At 37.2% G+C, this 17759-nt stretch overlaps 2 protein-coding genes across 2 annotated transcripts; both read right to left on the reverse strand.

Annotated features, from left to right (window-relative positions):
* Positions 1-5758: 5758 nt before the first annotated feature.
* LOC131954368 (endoglucanase E-4-like) lies at positions 5759-9777 on the reverse strand. The gene is made up of 8 exons (XM_059317994.1): positions 9645-9777; positions 9256-9375; positions 8751-8906; positions 8368-8578; positions 7318-7454; positions 7019-7191; positions 6628-6775; positions 5759-6268 (listed from the first exon to the last, which is right to left on the reverse strand). The coding sequence occupies exons 2-8, from the start codon at positions 9366-9368 to the stop codon at positions 5815-5817; spliced, it is 1392 nt and encodes a 463-aa protein (XP_059173977.1). The 5' UTR covers positions 9369-9375; positions 9645-9777; the 3' UTR covers positions 5759-5814.
* A 1728-nt stretch (positions 9778-11505) lies between these two features.
* On the reverse strand, positions 11506-15882 carry LOC131954367 (endoglucanase E-4-like). Its single transcript, XM_059317993.1, has 8 exons — positions 15765-15882; positions 15306-15427; positions 14851-15006; positions 14227-14437; positions 13909-14045; positions 13140-13312; positions 12774-12921; positions 11506-12035 (listed from the first exon to the last, which is right to left on the reverse strand). Exons 2-8 carry the CDS (start codon positions 15416-15418, stop codon positions 11579-11581), a joined length of 1395 nt encoding a protein of 464 aa, XP_059173976.1. The 5' UTR covers positions 15419-15427; positions 15765-15882; the 3' UTR covers positions 11506-11578.
* Positions 15883-17759: the final 1877 nt, after the last annotated feature.

Consider the following 17759-nt stretch of genomic DNA (forward strand, 5'->3'; position numbering starts at 1 on the left):
ACCGTATGAGGAAAGAAAACAGTCGTGTGCGTCACAAATTCAAATTTAAAAAAAATAATTCTGTCAAGGTAACCTGCGTAATGGTGATTGTGAGTTTTAAAAGAGTGATCTCCCATTAAAGGGGAAACTATCCAATGTTGTAAAGGTAGCTTTAACAAAATATTTAACAAAATAAATATATTTTTTAAAAAAACCAAGTGATATTCAACATGTTATTAAACACACACTTACCAATCGTTAAAGAGATAGCACACCTGGCTTAATTGCATCAGGTTTTAAAGTTTTAATTACCTTTATCGACGTTAATCGCTATTTAAGAATTTAATTAATTTAAAAACCAAGTATAAACATTGTGAAAATGATGCTGGCCAGTTCCTAACGTCACCACTATTTATTGTACCTGTACGCTAACTAATTTGACAGATTTTTAAATATTATGTCAGTCGTGTAGGTGAATATCCTGAAAGAAAGACCATCTTTTTTTGTTAATGTTCCTTACATTGTTAATTTACAACCGCAAACTTTCTGGAAAATTTTCTATCATAGTTTTATTTAATTCAAACAAAAAGCATTAAAAACGTTTATAAATCTGTTAACACTTTTTATTGAATTATTTTTCCATTTTCTTATAATAAATTGTTGAAGTTTTTTTTCCTTTCTTTCCAACATCCACATTAAGGACTTGACATGGGTCAAGAAAAAAAGAACACGATTAATTTTTTTTTGTCCTAAACGGAAAATATCATAAACGTCTATTGTATCACAGTCTAAAAGAACCTAGTGGTAATGACGGTAACACTTGAAACGTCTTTAGAAAACTTGGTCCTAGAAAACACCTTTGAAACGAATTAAAGTAAACATTAATTGTTACTAGCTGAAGCACAATCGGTTATTGTTCTATACAAACATTTGTCTTGATCTTACCGACACTGATCCGATATTAGTAATGGTAATCTCGCTGACTCAAATCACGTGATACTCACCAACAGGTGTCCCGGGAAAATACAGTGCAGAGAAACATATATGTTTTGATCTTGGGTCGGATGGGAGGTCGGGAGGAGAGGACGGAAAGCGAGATGGGGAGGGGAGGGAGCACGGGATCAATCGATATTGATCAAGTGACGTTTTAAACGATTAGCGTTATGTTTATATGAATGTGTGTATAATAAAGATTCATATGGCCTTGGTTGTAGGCGTAGGTGGCTGGCTACTAGTGGTTTGTCAATAGTGCTGGTAAGACCATAGTGGGTATTTCTAAAGTGAGGATTTGATCACATGAGCTATTCTACACTGATGATAGAATCATATTTCTCTTTCCACATGTGGTTTTTCATTGCGGTCGTGTATGATAACATATTATGTGTCCATAGGAAAAGAAATCATAAAAACGTTTTAATAACAACCTTTTATGTACCAGTGCACTAAAAAGTAGAAAATAAAGGAGTTTCTTTAAATATATAGTAATATAATGCACTACAATTTATATTATTATAAAGAAAAGCGTGGGTCGCTTCCTAAATATTATTAGTAAAAGTATCCAATATATAATATAGTGACCCACGCACAAAATGTATAGTCAACCCGGGCGCTACGCCTTTGGTCCCGGGAAGATAAAGTGTATAGGAACCTAAATGTTTTGATTTTGGGTCGGGTTGGGCGGTCGGTAGGGGGCACAGGATCAATCAACATTGATCAAGTTACGTTACAAACGTTTAGCGTTTATGTTTACATGAATATGCGTATAATAACGATTCTTGCGGCCTTGGTCATAGGTGGCTGGCTACTAGTGGTTTGTCAACAGCGGAGGTATCACCACATGACGATTTTCCAGTGTGAGTTTGACCACAGTAGACATTTCAAAAGTGAGGGTTTGACCACAGTAGGCATTTCAAAAGTGAGGGTTTGACCACAGTAGGTATTTCAAAAGTGAGGGTTTGACCACAGTAGGCATTTCGAAAGTGTGAGTTTGACCACAGTAGGCATTTCAAAAGTGAGGGTTTGACCACAGTAGGTATTTCAAAAGTGAGGGTTTGACCACAGTAGGCATTTCAAAAGTGAGGGTTTGACCACAGTAGGCATTTCAAAAGTGAGGGTTTGACCACAGTAGGCATTTCAAAAGTGAGGGTTTGACCACAGTAGGTATTTCAAAAGTGAGGATTTAACCACATGAGGTTTTCTACACTGATGGTGGAATCATTTTTCTTTTTCCACATGTGGTTTTACAGTGCGGAGGTATGATCACAGACTATATGTCCATGCGGTGTTTATCTACTTGTGACGTTTATCATAACAATAAAGAAGAATTCTCAATGTTACGAATAATGAAATTTTATCCATCAGCGCTGCTAATAATAAATACAAATTAATAAGTAATAACAACAGTTTTTGTCAACATAAATCCTAATGCCAGACTACAAGGGCTATTGTTAAGCAAAATGTGTACATATTAGGCGTCGTCCATCAATGAGTTAACACTCTAAGGAGGGGATGGGAGAAAACTTTGTAACGATTTGTGAAGATGGAAAGCGGTGAGGTAAAATCGAACAGTTTTGAACCTGACAGTCGATGGAGTAGGAGAAGTGGAGTTCACTTGTACCAGTGAGCTCGGCATCTTAAGGGACATGTTTGTAACGGTAATGTTATTCTACCGCCATCGTCGTTACAGCCTCCACTCCTACCTATGCTCCGTCTCGTTTCCCTTCTGCCCCTACCCCCCCCCCCCGGTCAGCTGGAATCTTAAGACCGTTAGACTGTTCCGTCGCTAGATCTACACTTTGACTCTTCCAAGCCGAAAAGGCTTACGGGACAGACCCGTCGCTAGTGTGATAATAGGGCCGGTAAACGATGAACTCGGTCCTTTTTACCCTGACCACTGCCCTTGCTCAGCTCACGTGCAAACTAAACCCCACCCTGGGTGCGGGTGCGTCCAAGAATTTAGCAGTTATCGCTTCTTAACAGAATGTATTTGATTATTTTAAGAAACTAGAAATCTATATCAACCTTCTATTGTTATGTGTCTTTTATTGTCAGCATTTTTTGTATTTTTTCTTTTGTCCATATTGTTATAATTTTCTCTCAACTCGAGTTGTATTCAATGATTATCTTTTGTTACAATATCCCACCATACTCGCGTATCATACACATGTATTGCTAGTTATGTTGTTTATGTTAGCAACATTTAGTAGGCCATGCCTTCTATTAACAGCGTCTTAGGTCGGGGACTAATCTATTCCAATGCTATTCTAACAGAAAAGGTGAGCGCATGTGGACGTTCTACCGGTTTGAACCTGGATTCAAGATCAAGACTTTCGGTTAGATCACTTTAACATCAAACCACGCCGTCCCTTGTTTTTAAAAATTAATGTCCAAGGACAGACATTATTTTTCCGGCTATAATTTACAACCTAACGAAACCTTAGAGGGTTGTTAATTTTTCAATATATACATTTTATAAGACGGTTGTCATTCGCTATCAGTTTTCGCCCTTTTTGTGGACTGTGGTCGATCTTATTCACTTGGTGCGAGATATAATATATGTGACTTTTGTCTCTGTCTGTGTGTAACGTGTATGTTTGCGTATACGCGTATGTGTGTGTGCATGTGTGACTGAGTTTGTGTGTGTAAGAGTACGCGCATACTTGGGTGTGTGCGTGTGTATGTATGCGGGCGCACCTGTGTGTGATAGTGTGTGAGTGTGTGTTTGTGTGTATATATGTGTGTGTAAAACGTATTTAATCTCTTTGTTGACGTAGTATCTAAGCCAAGAAAACAGAACCATTATATCAACATTAAAAAGATTTTCCACTTGGGTTGGTTCAGGAAATCAATGTTGAAATGTAAATAAAGAAAAGACATACAGTATCAAAGTTACATTCCAACACAGCATTTATTAGCAAACTAGCCGTCCCGGCCAGTCCCTGCTCTGGCTTCTGTGAAAAACCTTTCTGTTAAAGACCATTACCTGTGTGTTTAGTAATCATCATAAACCCGGCATTGCCCACCCAAACCACAACCAACCAAAACAACAAAACGCAAACATAACGCTAACACAATTACAAATACAAACGAAAACAAAAACCTAACCACAAACCCAACCACAACCACAAACACCAATACAAACACAAAGAAAAAACAAACAAAAAAGCAAACGAAAACAAAAACCTAACAACAAACCCAACCACAACCACAAACACCATACGAACACAAAGAAAAAAACAAACGAAAAAGCAAACGAAAACAAACCAAATCTGAACGCAAAACCAACCACAAACACAAACCCAAAGAAAAAAACACAAACGAAAAAGCAAACGAAAACAAACCAAATCCAAACGCAAAACCAAACACAAACACAAATACAAACACAAACCCAAAGAAAAAAACACAAACGAAAACGAAAAAAGAAAGAACAAAAACGAACCAAATCAAAACGCAACCACTAACGCAAACCCAACCTAAACACAAAGAAAACACTAACGCGAACATAAACGCAAAGTGCTCACAGTCTAGCCCGGGGCAGAATCGCCTGTTTAAGCTTAATAATCGACTATAGTACCCCAACATTATTCATAGTCTTTTGCACTCACTTAAACGAACGTAGGTGCCAAACCAAACCAAATGAACAATTATAATACTCCAAGCTTATTCGTAAAATACCTACAACATTTGCACTTGATCAATCCCCGCTAATTATGTAATTATTTTTTTCCCAACACCAAAACAAAGTAATAAAAAGTAAATTCTTTTCCACTAATGCAATGTTTTATAAAGGGAAGTAATTATGTTTTCCTAATTTATCAAAGGGAAGTAAGTGCTAAAGGACTAAATATAAATAATTTTCAGAAATAATTAGAATTTTTGTTATTTTTTTTTTTAAATTGTGTTTAATGAACATGCCGACAATTATTACTATCAGTTTGAAAAATGAAAATTATTTCCCAACACTTTCAATAGTAATTTTTAACTCATAAATTTAGACTATGAGTACGATAATAGTCTAACACTTAAATCCATAGAAGTAAAAAAAAAAACAAAAACAAAAAAAATGATGACATAGAAATGTATCAGTTGTTTGTTTGTTTGTTATAAATCTTGGCTGCTGTATTTTTTTCAATTTATTATTTTATTTTAATCTGTTAGCAGATGATCAATCTCTTTAAATTTCGTTTGACCTATACACTACAGATGTAGGTGGGTAGAAGAGCGAGAAACCACTGTGTTTTTAGGATAGGATCTTCGTGTGTTGTATTACGACGAGTGAATTTGAGTGTGACGGGGTAGAAATGTGTTCAAATGGCGTGAACTTGTCCAAAGATCTACCATCTACAGTGTGCTTGCTCATCACCATCTTTTCATTTTTGTGCCCAACACATGGGGCCGCCACAGAAAGCTCCTTCCACTTTTGTTGGTCTCTGGTAATTTTCGCGGCAGTCCCCCATAACAGTCCTTAGTCAAACAAGGGCATCTCAGCCGTGCCCCTCCACGTATCCCTAGGCCTTTTCTGCTTTCGTTTTTTTTTTTTTTTTTTTTTTTTTTGAGGCGTTCATTTTAGACTTATTCCTGTGATGTCCTCTAGATTCATTCTTAGGACAACATAGTTTTTTTTAAACGTACAAAAAATGTTTTAATCCCTAAACCACACTGTCCTTCAAGACGCTAAAAAGACACTCTGTTCGTATAATACATTATTTCTATAAAAATATTTAAATTATAAAAATCAATACACATAGCTGGTTATTTATTAATATAGAATAATAAGGAGAACCATTTGTTACTTTATTTTTTTCAACAAACGAATCGGCAAGTACTTCTGCATTATCAACCAGTAGCGGTACATGGGCATTTGTTGTTGGTGGCGGGTAAGTTGTTGGCAGCCTCGAGATGGACGATTCCTGCAAGAGCTCCTTGGAAACCAGCGTTATAGTCAGTTGCTACCTCGTTCAACACGTAATCCGTTCTCACATCGTGGTAGTTATCGTTCGCTTCAGGTCCTCCCACAAGTGCGCCGGTTAATGTCTGGGGGCTTGGTCCTGAGGCGGTTAGTTGTGCTTGACCACAGGGAGCGGGACGATTTGGACAAGATGCACCTCTGTGGTGAGGTTGACGTGGATACTTTGATCCATATCCAATCTGGAAACTGTAACATCCACCGTCGTGGTGGTTGTCACCGAGGAGGTAGTTGATCTGTTCGACAGCCCACTTCCGGTATTTGGCGGGGTTGATCCCGGCCTCTGAAGCCAGCAGTGCCACAAAGGCGGTGTTTCCGGCATACCTAGGTGAAAAACAACTTCATAACACTAGCTACAATAAGCAAAAACTAGAAAAAAAAACCAAATTTTTTATATCTACTGCACTTTTTTCATTAGGTATTTCCAATATCAATCTTTTATGACTACAAGGTAGATTATTTTAATATATATATATTAGCTCAAAAATATCCACTTCAATTAAAATTTTAGCACTCCTTCCCGATAAGAGCACTAGCTTCTCCAAACAGAGATGTTTAACCTCTGTCTCCATACAAAGTCTAAGTCCACTATCGACTCAGTATCACCCTTATATGATGTACTTTCTTGTCAGCCCCTATACGAAACTACCAACCCATATGAACTTTCCAACACTTGTACCAACCTGTTGGCTCCCCATTTGTCTCTCCACGCCAACCCACAAGGCGTGTACGTGATTCCACCGCCGGGCATCCAACTCTCCAGGAAACCAACCACGGCGTCCTTGTAGTGGGCAGTGTGTGTCTCTTCGAACAGGATTAGTTGGCAGGCGACTATGTGAGCATATAAGGTAAAAGAAGATTAGAGGAATAAAATATCAGAAATCTCAGAAAAAATATCAATGAATAATATCTCCCTCAAGATATCTTAGAGAAAAAATGCAATACAAAATTGCTCGAAGTACGTCAAGAAAGCAAGAGAGATACACCCTGAAAAATACTACCCTCACCAAAAGACATCCAAGAGATAGACCATTCCCCCTCTCTCTTGAAAGTTCCGGTATAAAATTCACTGACCTTTCTTGTCATCCCAGCCCAGTGCCCAGGCCCAGGCATCCTCCACAAATGTCTTGGCGTCGTTCAGGTAATTGGCGTTCTTGGTGGCCCGGTACAGCCAGGCACTGGCCTCACACATCTCGTCCTTGTCCGCACTAGACGAGTAGAACTGGGCGGACCCATGGAATATTCCCCTGGGGAGACAGTGACAGTTAATTAGAGACCCAACTAAATCTGTATCTGGTAAAATTGGAATGTTTAGTTCCCGCCTTCTCAAACTCGCATCAAAAGTGTGTGGTGTGAATGTGGTGTATCTTTACCTGTTGGCTTTAGCAAAAGCATAAAGACTCTCAGCAGCTGAAAGGAGCTGGTTGCCGTAAGCCGTATCACCTTTGGCTTTAAACACAATAGATCCAGCTGCCAGAGCCGCGGCTGTCCCAGCTGCTATGTCACTTCCCTTTTGGAAGAAAAGATTTTAGAATAACCAATTTTATCGTTGGATACTTCGATATAAAAAGCTTTTCTGATGCAGTTAAACGGTTTTTCCAACGGTAGAGGTGATAGTTACAAATGAATTAAAATTAGTTTAGAATGTTTTGTTAAAGATATAAAATATGTGTGTGTTGAACAAGCTTTGGATGAATGTTTAGATTTGTCTATTGTAGCCGTCATTAGTAGTCAATTACAATACTAACAACCTATATCTACCTTAAATATTTTTCTGATAATGTAAATTGTATCTGAAAGTCGATAGAGTCTATTTGAAATTTAAATTGCGGTGCGAGCGTTACACCAAACATACAACTTTGGCTTTGTTAGAACCCTAATATTATCTCGTCTGAGTCAATACCATGCCATAGCTCTGACATTGAACGTAACCCCAAACATTTTTAGCCTATTCCAAACATCGAAACTTTTTGTCTTGCAGGTGCTTGTAACAAAACAAAATAAATTATACAAATGTTACGCCATGTGACGGCTTAAATCCTAAGATAACAGACACGAGGCTTCTTGTTGCAGTATTTCCTACCTTTTTAAAAGATCAAACAGTTAACTTTTAAGAACGACCATGTTAAAAGATGTATCTTATGGGCTTTGGGACATACATTGTAGGAAGATCTAACCGTTTGTTTTTAGACCTACCTTGTTGAAAGATTTAAGCGTTTAGTTTTAAGACTCATCAAGTTAAAAGATGTAACGTTTTGGCTTTGGGGCATGCTTTGTAGGAAGATCTAACCGTTTGTCTTTAGATCTACCTTGTTTAAAGATTTAACCGTTTAGTTTTAAGACCTATCATGTTAAAAGATGTAACGTTTTGGATTTGGGACATACTTAGTAGGAAGATCTAACCGTTAGGCTTTCGGACATACCTTGTTTGAAGCACTGACGGTCTGACAAGGTCTTGCCATGGTCATGTCTTCAGGACGTCCCCAGAAGGCGTGGTCAGCGTTACCGTCCCCCACCTGCACGACCAGCTGCTTGGTCGATGGGTTCCAGGCATGGAGGAAGTAGTCAAGTGGCCACTTGATCATGTCGTAGGCCTGGTTCAGCTGACCGGCCTTGGTGTAACCGTCTTTGAACCTGATGAATGCAGTGTCTGAGAGTGAATATTCCTGACTCGGGAAAAGTTTCTAGTTTGTTTGTTTGTTGTTGTTGTGTTGATTCTCTCGAATCTAATCAATAAGATTTGTGGTGATTGAAACATAAATCAACCTGTCTACATCGACACGTATTACAATGGAAGAAAACTGACCTGATCATAGACCACAGCAGGAGAGTAGACGACGACGACATGGGAAGACCAAACTTAACGTGGTCCCCAGCGTCGTACCAACCCCCCACCACACAGTCGTGGAGGGCAGAGTCTCCCCTCCAATGGATGGGGTTGTTGGCCGGAAGTTTACCTGACCTGGAGAATTTAAAAATTCGTCAATGTGAACTACTGGGTACAGGTAAGTTTATGATACGATAGTGATATATATATATATATATATATATATATATATATATATATATATATATATATATATATATATATATATATATATATATAACGTAAGTAAAAGTTTTTTTAACCGTATGTTTGCTCATAAAACAAACATACATATAAACAAATATTTCATTATCTTAAATTAAGGAATTAAAAATAATTAAGCAATCTAATTAACACATGGTACCTGATGGTAGATTTTACTTCAGTAATGTACCTTAAACATTTACCTGTTCTCGATCAAATGATTGTTCTATGTTCAACTTACCTTTGGGCGTCGTAGAACAAAATGGACTTGCCCAAAGCAGCGCTGAAGTCCTTGGGCGCACACCATGTCGTCTGGACCACCAACGATACAGCCAAAAGTAAAACTGTGATCATCTTGTAACTATGTAAAGATATGACACAATCCCAGAAATTGATCTATAACATCCAAATGGTCACTTATATTTAACTGTTTTTAAAGTGGTTTCCATTTAAATTACTGAATTTTTTAATTTTTTTTTTTAAATTTTTTCTTTTAACTTTATTTGAATTATCTAAGAAGTAAATCTGAACACTAAAGATGTCAACACAAAATATGTGTTTAATTCTGTGCAAAAACTTTTAGCAATACTAATGTTATGGTAACTAAATTAACTAGAATCCGAAACTCACATCAAGATAATAACACCAAGCAAATGAACTAGCAAACAACCAGTACGTGCAATCTCCTCTTAGAATTATGTCGGTATACAAATATCTTTCTTTATTTATGTGTTACCGTTTCTTAGGCTAACGCCAGATGGCGGTCTTTACACCATTGATAACAAGTATCTCACGACTTGACACTGATGCCCTCGTTTGACCTACCAATAGTTTGTGTTGATTTTAGTGTGGCTGGACTTGCCTGATCTACTAGTTTGTGGTGACTTTGGTGTGGTTGGACTTGGCTGACTCGTTAGTTTCTTGTGGTTTTGATGTGGCTGGCTTGGCTGACCCGCTAGTTTGTGATGAATTTGGTTTGGCTAGATTTGGCTAAATTTCTTTTAACTGATCCGAAACAAGAAATATTATAGCACTACACAAACTAGCGTACGTGTGTATACTTGATACATTAAGTAAGAATTATTTTCACTTCAATGGTTTACAGTGTAATAGTACTAAAACGATACGTCGAAATGTCTCAAAATTTTCTTTGTTATACCTATGAAATTATTTTATTTATTAAGACTAAACTAAAATAATTTATCAAAAACCTTATGATACAAATCACAAAGATGTCTTTACGGTGTGTATTTTACGTGTCTCAAGTCCAACATGAAAAAAAAAATTACTGAACTCTTTATTGTGACGTCAGCCTATCGCCCTAGATTTTATCATTTTGATTAGCCTCAGGCTGAAAAATGTCACTGATTTTAAACAATTGCAGACGACAACTGTATGGGGGGAAAACTGTCGTGTGCGTCACAAATTCAAATTTTAAAAACAACTTTGTCAAAGTAATCTGCATTTCGGAGTTTTAAAAGAGTAATCTCCCATCATACGTGAATAATATCCCATGTAGATAGGGTAGCCAATACAATGCTTAATATATACAAAAAATAATTTACGAGCGTTGTTGTCAAAAACATAAATTAAATTATTTTGACCAGAATATAACTAATGTTTAGCAACAGCACACATATTGTTTAACATTATACGAAGTTTTCTTGTGGTGTGGAAAAGACGTAGAAGCGACCTATCGTACGGTTTTTCATTTACTTTTTAATGTTCAGATTATATTTTACTTTTTAATTTATCGTAGTTTCTGGGTCTTTTCCTCGCAGATTAATATTGTGAACCATTTTTGTAAAAAAAGTAAAAGGTTGAGTTTGTTTCTATTGTTCGATTCTAATATAAGTTCCAGAAGCGTCACCTTGTGTTTGTGTTCACTCTTTCAGGTGACACCAAATAAAAGGAAATTAAGATATGGGAGGGACATCGTGGCCGAGTGGTATAGCTTGCGTTCGACTTCAAAGACTTGTCTGAGTCCACCCTTATTTACGTTAGGGAAAGTAAAAGCTGATGGTCATAATGTTGACCACACTATACCTTCCTTTTCCGAGGTCAGTGAAACAGGTGAACTCTATTCCAATTGCCAAATGGACGTTAAGGTACGGGACGCGAATACTATTTTGAACATTTTTAACAGTTTATCAATACTTTTTAAATGAAGTTTAAACTACAAATTACGGGCGTGGATGGGTAGCTTAAAGGAACGAGTTGTTTTTATGGTAAGGTGTTCAGTTGAAGACAAGTGAAGCTTGGTTAGAATGGGGTAGAACTCGGCTACAGTGGTGTGAGCTTTTCAACTACTCCATCACTGTACACATCTCCTGCTCAAGATTTCAGAAAACTCTTATCGGAAAAAAAATGCAACACTCTATAAATTTTGTTATATTCAAGACAATTAAGACACACTCAGTGCCTTGTGTAGATTATTTCCAAAATGTATTTTCAAACACTTAAAATTCAATGTAAAAAAAACTTAGTGATCTATGGTTATGAAATAATTCAAAGAACCATTTGGTATTTTATTTTCAAAGAACGAATTGACAAATAATGTTTTTTTATCTGCCAGTAGTAGTACATGGGCATTTGTTATTTGTGGCGGGTAAGCTGTTGATTGCTTGAAGATGGACGATTCCTGCAAGAGCTCCTTGGAAACCAGAGTTATAATCTGTTGCTACCTCGTTCAACACATAATCCGTTCTCACATCGCGGTAGTTATCATTCGCTTCAGGTCCTCCCACAAGAGCGCCGACCAATATCTGAGGGCTTGGTCCAGTAGCGGTCAGTTGTGCTTGACCACATGGTGAGGGACGATTAGGGCAGGACGCGCCCCTGTGGTGAGGCTGACGTGGATACTTTGATCCATATCCAATCTGGAAACTGTAACATCCACCGTCGTGGTGGTTGTCACCGAGGAGGTAATTGATCTGTTCGACAGCCCACTTCCGGTATTTAGCGGGGTTGATCCCGGCCTCTGAAGCCAACAGTGCAACAAAGGCGGTGTTCCCGGCATACCTAGACGAGAAACGATCGGCTAGCAAACTTAAGTACATTTTTCAATAATTCTTAGTAGGATAAAATTATTAGTACCCACTGCATTAAAAAAATAATAGTCCTAAGCATGAACATTAAATGACGATACGGTACGGTAGTAGGTTATTACTTTTAGCTTAACATTATCCCATTTTATAAAGGAGGGAAATACATGTATTTCGTTTAAATTTTTAATTATCACATCATATATATATATATATATATATATATATATATATATATATATATATATATATATATATATATATATATATATATATATATATATATATATATATATATATATATATATATAATGCACATTTACTGTTAGCCTTCCCTAATCCCATAGTAACAAAAATTTTGCACAAGCTTCACTTCACACAAATCTCCTTTTTTCAAAATGTTAAACATCCGTCTCCACAGAGGCGTAGTGAGGGGGGGGGGGGACACATGTCCCCTGGCGCCAACCTTAGGGGGCGCCAAAATGGATTGGAAAAATAAATCGAAAGTTTGAGGGGGGTTCAAATCGAAATCTTGACGGGGGTGCAAATCGAAAGTTTCTCCCCGGGCGCCGGGAAAGGTCGCTACGCCTCTGCCTCTCCATGCCAATTTGTTCACCAAATCTCCAATCAAACCTAATTGTTATCCCTTTTATTAATGATACCAATATATTCCTCCGTTATACTAAAAATCCAAAATGCCAATCCCTACACCAACCTGTTGGCTCCCCATTTGTCTCTCCACGCCAACCCACACGGAGTGTATGTGATTCCACCGCCGGGCATCCAACTCTCCAGGAAACCAACCACGGCGTCCTTGTAGACGGTGCTCTTTGTCTCCTCATAGAGTATGAGCTGGCAGGCGACTAGAGCAGCAGAACATTTTATGTGAGGAAATAGTGTGAAATAAAAGGAGCAAAATATAAGAAATCTTAGTATATATATATACCCAAAGAAAAACTTCCCACGTTCTTTTCTAACAACAATAATAATTTAGAGAATCCCACACTGAAATACACCACTCTCTCCATTGTCTATATATTATTTACCACTCTCCTGAAAACAACGGTTCAAATTCACTGACCTCTTTTGTCGTCCCAGCCCAGGGCCCATGCCCAGGTGCCCTCCACAAAGGTCTTGGCGTCGTTCAGGTAATTGGCGTTCTTGGTGGCCCGGTACAGCCAGGCGCTGGCCTCACACATTTCGTCCTTGTCCCCACTGGACGAGTAGAACTGGGCGGACCCCCGGAATACTCCCCTGTTGAGATAGTTACGGTTAGTGAGTGATTCAAGTGAATAAATCTGTGGCGTAATTGCGGAGGTTAGAATGTAGGACTGGTGAGTATGGCTACGGTGAAGAGTCGTCGTGAGGCACGGGCGTGGGGTTCGAATCTCTCCGGTGATACCATATAGGGGGGATAGATACCATGGTGAAAATTGCAAAATATATGTAGAAGAAATATGCAATTTGCCATTTTTATTAATAATTAATCAAATTTAATCCACTTGTATTAATAATTGACTATAGATAAACATCTTTCCTATTAACTATGCAAATTTTAAAACTATCAGCAGAGGAAAAAATGTTTTATTAAGTATTTTGAATATCTTATTAGTCAACCAACTACCGGGGAGGGGTGACATCAAATCTTATAATTTACAACGTAAAAACGATGATTTTTTACATGAATTAATAAGTGGATTAACATAAAATACGCACAAATCGATCGACGCCATTAGACAAAATAGGAAGGGGGTGCAGTACTGGTTGATAACTTGTGAAGCCACTGTGGTGAAATTATGATAATCACATTTTATATGTACTGGCTGTGAATGTACATGTTAGATCTTTACCTGTTGGCCTTAGCAAAAGCATAAAGACTTTGAGCTGCTGTAAGGAGCTGGGTACTGTAGGCTGTATCACCTTTGGCTTTAAACACAATAGATCCAGCTGCCAGAGCTGCGGCTGTCTCAGCTGCTATGTCACTTCCCTTTTGAAAGAGAAAATTTTAGAATAACCTGTTTGTATCATTAAATGTACCGATATAAAATTTATCTAGTGCTGTAAAAAGCTCTAAACTGTTGCCTTTAGGGCGAGCCTTGTCGAAAATCCTAAACGTCTGGTTTTAGGGTTCGTCGTTGGAAACTCTAACGGTCAAATTTTGGACCTACCTTGTTGGACGCACTGACACTCTGACAAGGTCTCGCCATGGTCATATCTTCAGGACGTCCCCAGAAGGCGTGGTCAGCGTTACCGTCCCCCACCTGTACGACCAGCTGCTTGGTCGTTGGGTTCCAGGCCTTGAGGAAATAGTCCAGTGGCCACTTGATCATGTCGTAGGCCTGGGTCAGCTGACCGGCCTTGACGTAACCGTCCTTGAACCTGAGGTATGTGATGTCTTAATGTGAATATTCCAGGCGTTTGTGAAATAAATTATAATGCTAAAACACAATTATAAGTATGGAGATGTTTGGTGTCTTCGCCATATGCGTTTTGACAAGGTTGCTGAATGGCCAAGACAGTATGTAACATTGTAGATTGTAATGATAGCATGTGAACTGTGTCTAGTTGTCCTTATATTGGCCAACTAATTTTAGGCTATTTGTATCTTTCTAGAGTTTTTTTTTTAATTTGTTAAAAATTAGTGAATCAAAACATAATTTTACTTATATTTTAACAATTATTCAAGCTTTGAATTACATCAATCTGATAATTGAGATTTGTATTTACTTATATCAAATACACCGTACAAAGATATCTCAAAGGTTACATGTAATCATGAACAAAACACTGACCTGATCATAGACCACAGTAAGAGTGTTGACGACGACGCCATGGGGAGCCCAAACTTGACGTGGTCCCCAGCGTCGTACCAGCCCCCCACCACACAGTCACGGAGAGCGGAATCTCCCCTCCATTTAATTGGGTTGTTAGTGGGAAGTTTGCCTGACCTGGAGATTTTTAAACCCTCAACGTTTTAGCTAGTAAAGAGGCAAGTTGATGATATTATAGTGGTGACACTTAACTATATACACTTTCTACATTACTTTTAGATGTTATCCTTATGTTTCTTTATTAAACAAAAAGAAATGAACCGTGCCTCACAATTTTTAACGATAAAGAATATAAGATGTGTAAACTTCTCTACAACAACAGATAATACCGAATTAGGCGGTATTTTTTAACTTTAGTAATGTCTCTTCGAACTATAGTTATCATAGCTTGAATTGTTGTTGTATGTTCAACTTACCTTTGGGCGTCGTAGAACAAAATCGACTTGCCCAAAGCAGCGCTGAAGTCCTTGGGCGCACACCATGTCGTCTGGACTACTAACGATACCGCCAAAAGTAAAACTGTGATCATCGTGTATTGCTGTAAAGATATGACACAATGTTAAAAATGTTTTAAAATAAACAAATTAACAACCTATTTTGACGTAGACTAAATTTTATCTGAATCATTCATTTTTAATTAGAATTTTTGTTTCCGTGTAAATCCCTAAATGTATTTTTTTATTATTTCTTTTTATGTCATTTAACTTATCTATTACTGTCATCTAAACATTTAAATTTCAACACAAACTATGTGTTTAAATCTATTAAGTGTAATTCTAACAACGCAAGCGCAATAGTTCCATATGTAACTAGAGTAAAAGCCTAAATTGACAATCAGACTTAAGATCGACAATACAAAATAAAAGTAAACGAACTTGAAATCAAACTTTACTGACAAATGTAAAAGCAGTTTGTCGGTATACTAATATGTTGCGGTATTTATATGTTAGCGTTTCTTTAACTAACGCCAGATGGTGGTATTTACACCATTAATAAAAAGTAGCTCACGACTTGATACAACGTCCTCTCGTTTGACTCGCTGTTTGTGGGGAATTCGGTGTGGCTTAACTAAGTTAAATGTTTGTTTATTGATCCGGCTGATGAAATATACAACACTACACAAATAGACTCACCTGAGGATACCTTGTATACCTTCTTTTGTTTGAGGTAACTGCCAGGTGTTAGACTAACCTCCCCACCGAGTTTATACAGTGCAATGGTACTTTCTCGAAACGTTAGTTTTTTTTTTATAACTAGTTAAATTAATTTAAGTAAAACTAATCTGAAATAATTTATCAAAAATATTATGACACAAACAACCGAGAAAAAATTACACTTGTGTGTTAATTGCCTTGATTCCAAAAAAAAAAGACGAAACCAGTTATTGCGACATTTGCCTATGGAGATAAATTTTAATTTTGTTTAGCCTCAGCTTGAAAATGATCACTGATTTTAACTACTTCAGACGTCAACAGTGTATGTGCGTCACAAATTCAAATTTTAAAAAATCAACACTGTCAAGGTAACGTATAAATGCCGTTATTAGTAGAGTGATCTCCCATTAAAGGGGAAACTAGCCGATGTGAATAAGTAACAAACCCAATACCTAAACAAAATATTAAAGAAATAATTTACTTATCAATTTTATGCAGTAGAATATATATATATATATATATATATATATATATATATATATATATATATATATATATATATATATATATATATATATCTATATATTGAAAAGTGAAAATATTAACTGAGAAATTCTAGAAACAATGATGGCCTGTTCATAACGTCACTGTTAGTTCTTCTACTCTTACACACTCCTAAATGGATTAGAAGTTAGCTAAGTTATTACTTTCTTGAATACTGAGTATAGAGAAAGTATTGCAATCGTGCTAAAAATCTAAATCGATATTTAAACAATTCTCTACGTTTCACACCTCCTTGAGTCAGAAAAACTTAGTTTTGCAATTTCGTCTGCGTGTCTGTTCGAAATTCTTTGTGTCTAAGAACACAATAACTTGAGTACCGTTTCCGTTATGTTGAAGAAATGACATATTATCTTAGTATGATATCGACTTTGTACTTTTTCAGCGATTTCCGGTACCCTGAAGGAAATCTACTTTCCGGTCTTAAAACCCATAAAATTGACTATCATTTACGTAAGTTCGTATATAATCTTAGAATTTTACTAAAATTTTGAAATGTTTCCAGTAATCGGAAACGGTCATTTGTTTCCATGGTAACACGATAACCTGAGTAATCTTTCAGTTAAGTTATCCAAAAAAGAGGTCAAGATTTAAAAAAAGATAACATTTCCTTTTCGGTAAAGAGAAATAAATTTGTTATAAAAAATCATTTAATATGTTAACACACGATATGTTGGTCCCGCTTGTGACGGTGGTAATACATGATACGTCTATAGAAAACTCACCTATCAAATGTACTCAAGTAGATCAAAATTATAACTGGTTGAGGCACAATAGGTTATTGTTCTACACAAAAGCTGGTTTTGATCTTAACGTTACTGAACTAATACGGTTGATGGTTGTCTCGCGGATACTAGTCTCTAACTAATGTACCGAGAAAAGAAAGTGCAGAGACACTTATAAGGTAGCTCTGGGGTTGGGCTAAGAGTTGGGGGGAGGGGTAGGAGGGGTATAGGTCAAGAGAGGTTTACATGAATCTGCCACGTGATATTAAGCAACAGATGTATCAAGGAAATTCAGTGTAGAAAAACCCACAGTTTAGCTCTGGGGTCAGGCTAAGAGTTGGTAGGGTAGGGACGAGGATGGGAGGGAGGGGAGGTGGGGGGGGGCACAGATCAAGAGAAGTTTTTAATCATAGACGTGTTGCCTACATGA

This window comes from Physella acuta, unplaced genomic scaffold (genome assembly GCF_028476545.2).
Source record: "Physella acuta isolate Inbredline_101_S28 unplaced genomic scaffold, ASM2847654v3 ptg000991l, whole genome shotgun sequence".
In the NCBI taxonomy this organism is placed as follows: Eukaryota; Metazoa; Mollusca; class Gastropoda; family Physidae; genus Physella; species Physella acuta.

Bases quoted from the DNA above. Each gene is read 5' to 3' on its own strand.
- LOC131954368 (XM_059317994.1), bottom strand. From the start codon at position 9,368: ATGATCACAGTTTTACTTTTGGCTGTATCGTTGGTGGTCCAGACGACA. The intron at 8,579-8,750 runs GTCAGTTTTCTT...TGCATTCATCAG, and splicing joins CTGCTGTGGTCTATGATCAG to GTTCAAAGACGGTTACACCA. The intron at 7,192-7,317 runs GTAAAGATACAC...CTGTCTCCCCAG, and splicing joins GCTTTTGCTAAAGCCAACAG to GGGAATATTCCATGGGTCCG.
- LOC131954367 (XM_059317993.1), bottom strand. From the start codon at position 15,418: ATGATCACAGTTTTACTTTTGGCGGTATCGTTAGTAGTCCAGACGACA. The intron at 15,007-15,305 runs GTAAGTTGAACA...AAAAATCTCCAG, and splicing joins TTGTTCTACGACGCCCAAAG to GTCAGGCAAACTTCCCACTA. The intron at 13,313-13,908 runs GTAAAGATCTAA...CTATCTCAACAG, and splicing joins GCTTTTGCTAAGGCCAACAG to GGGAGTATTCCGGGGGTCCG.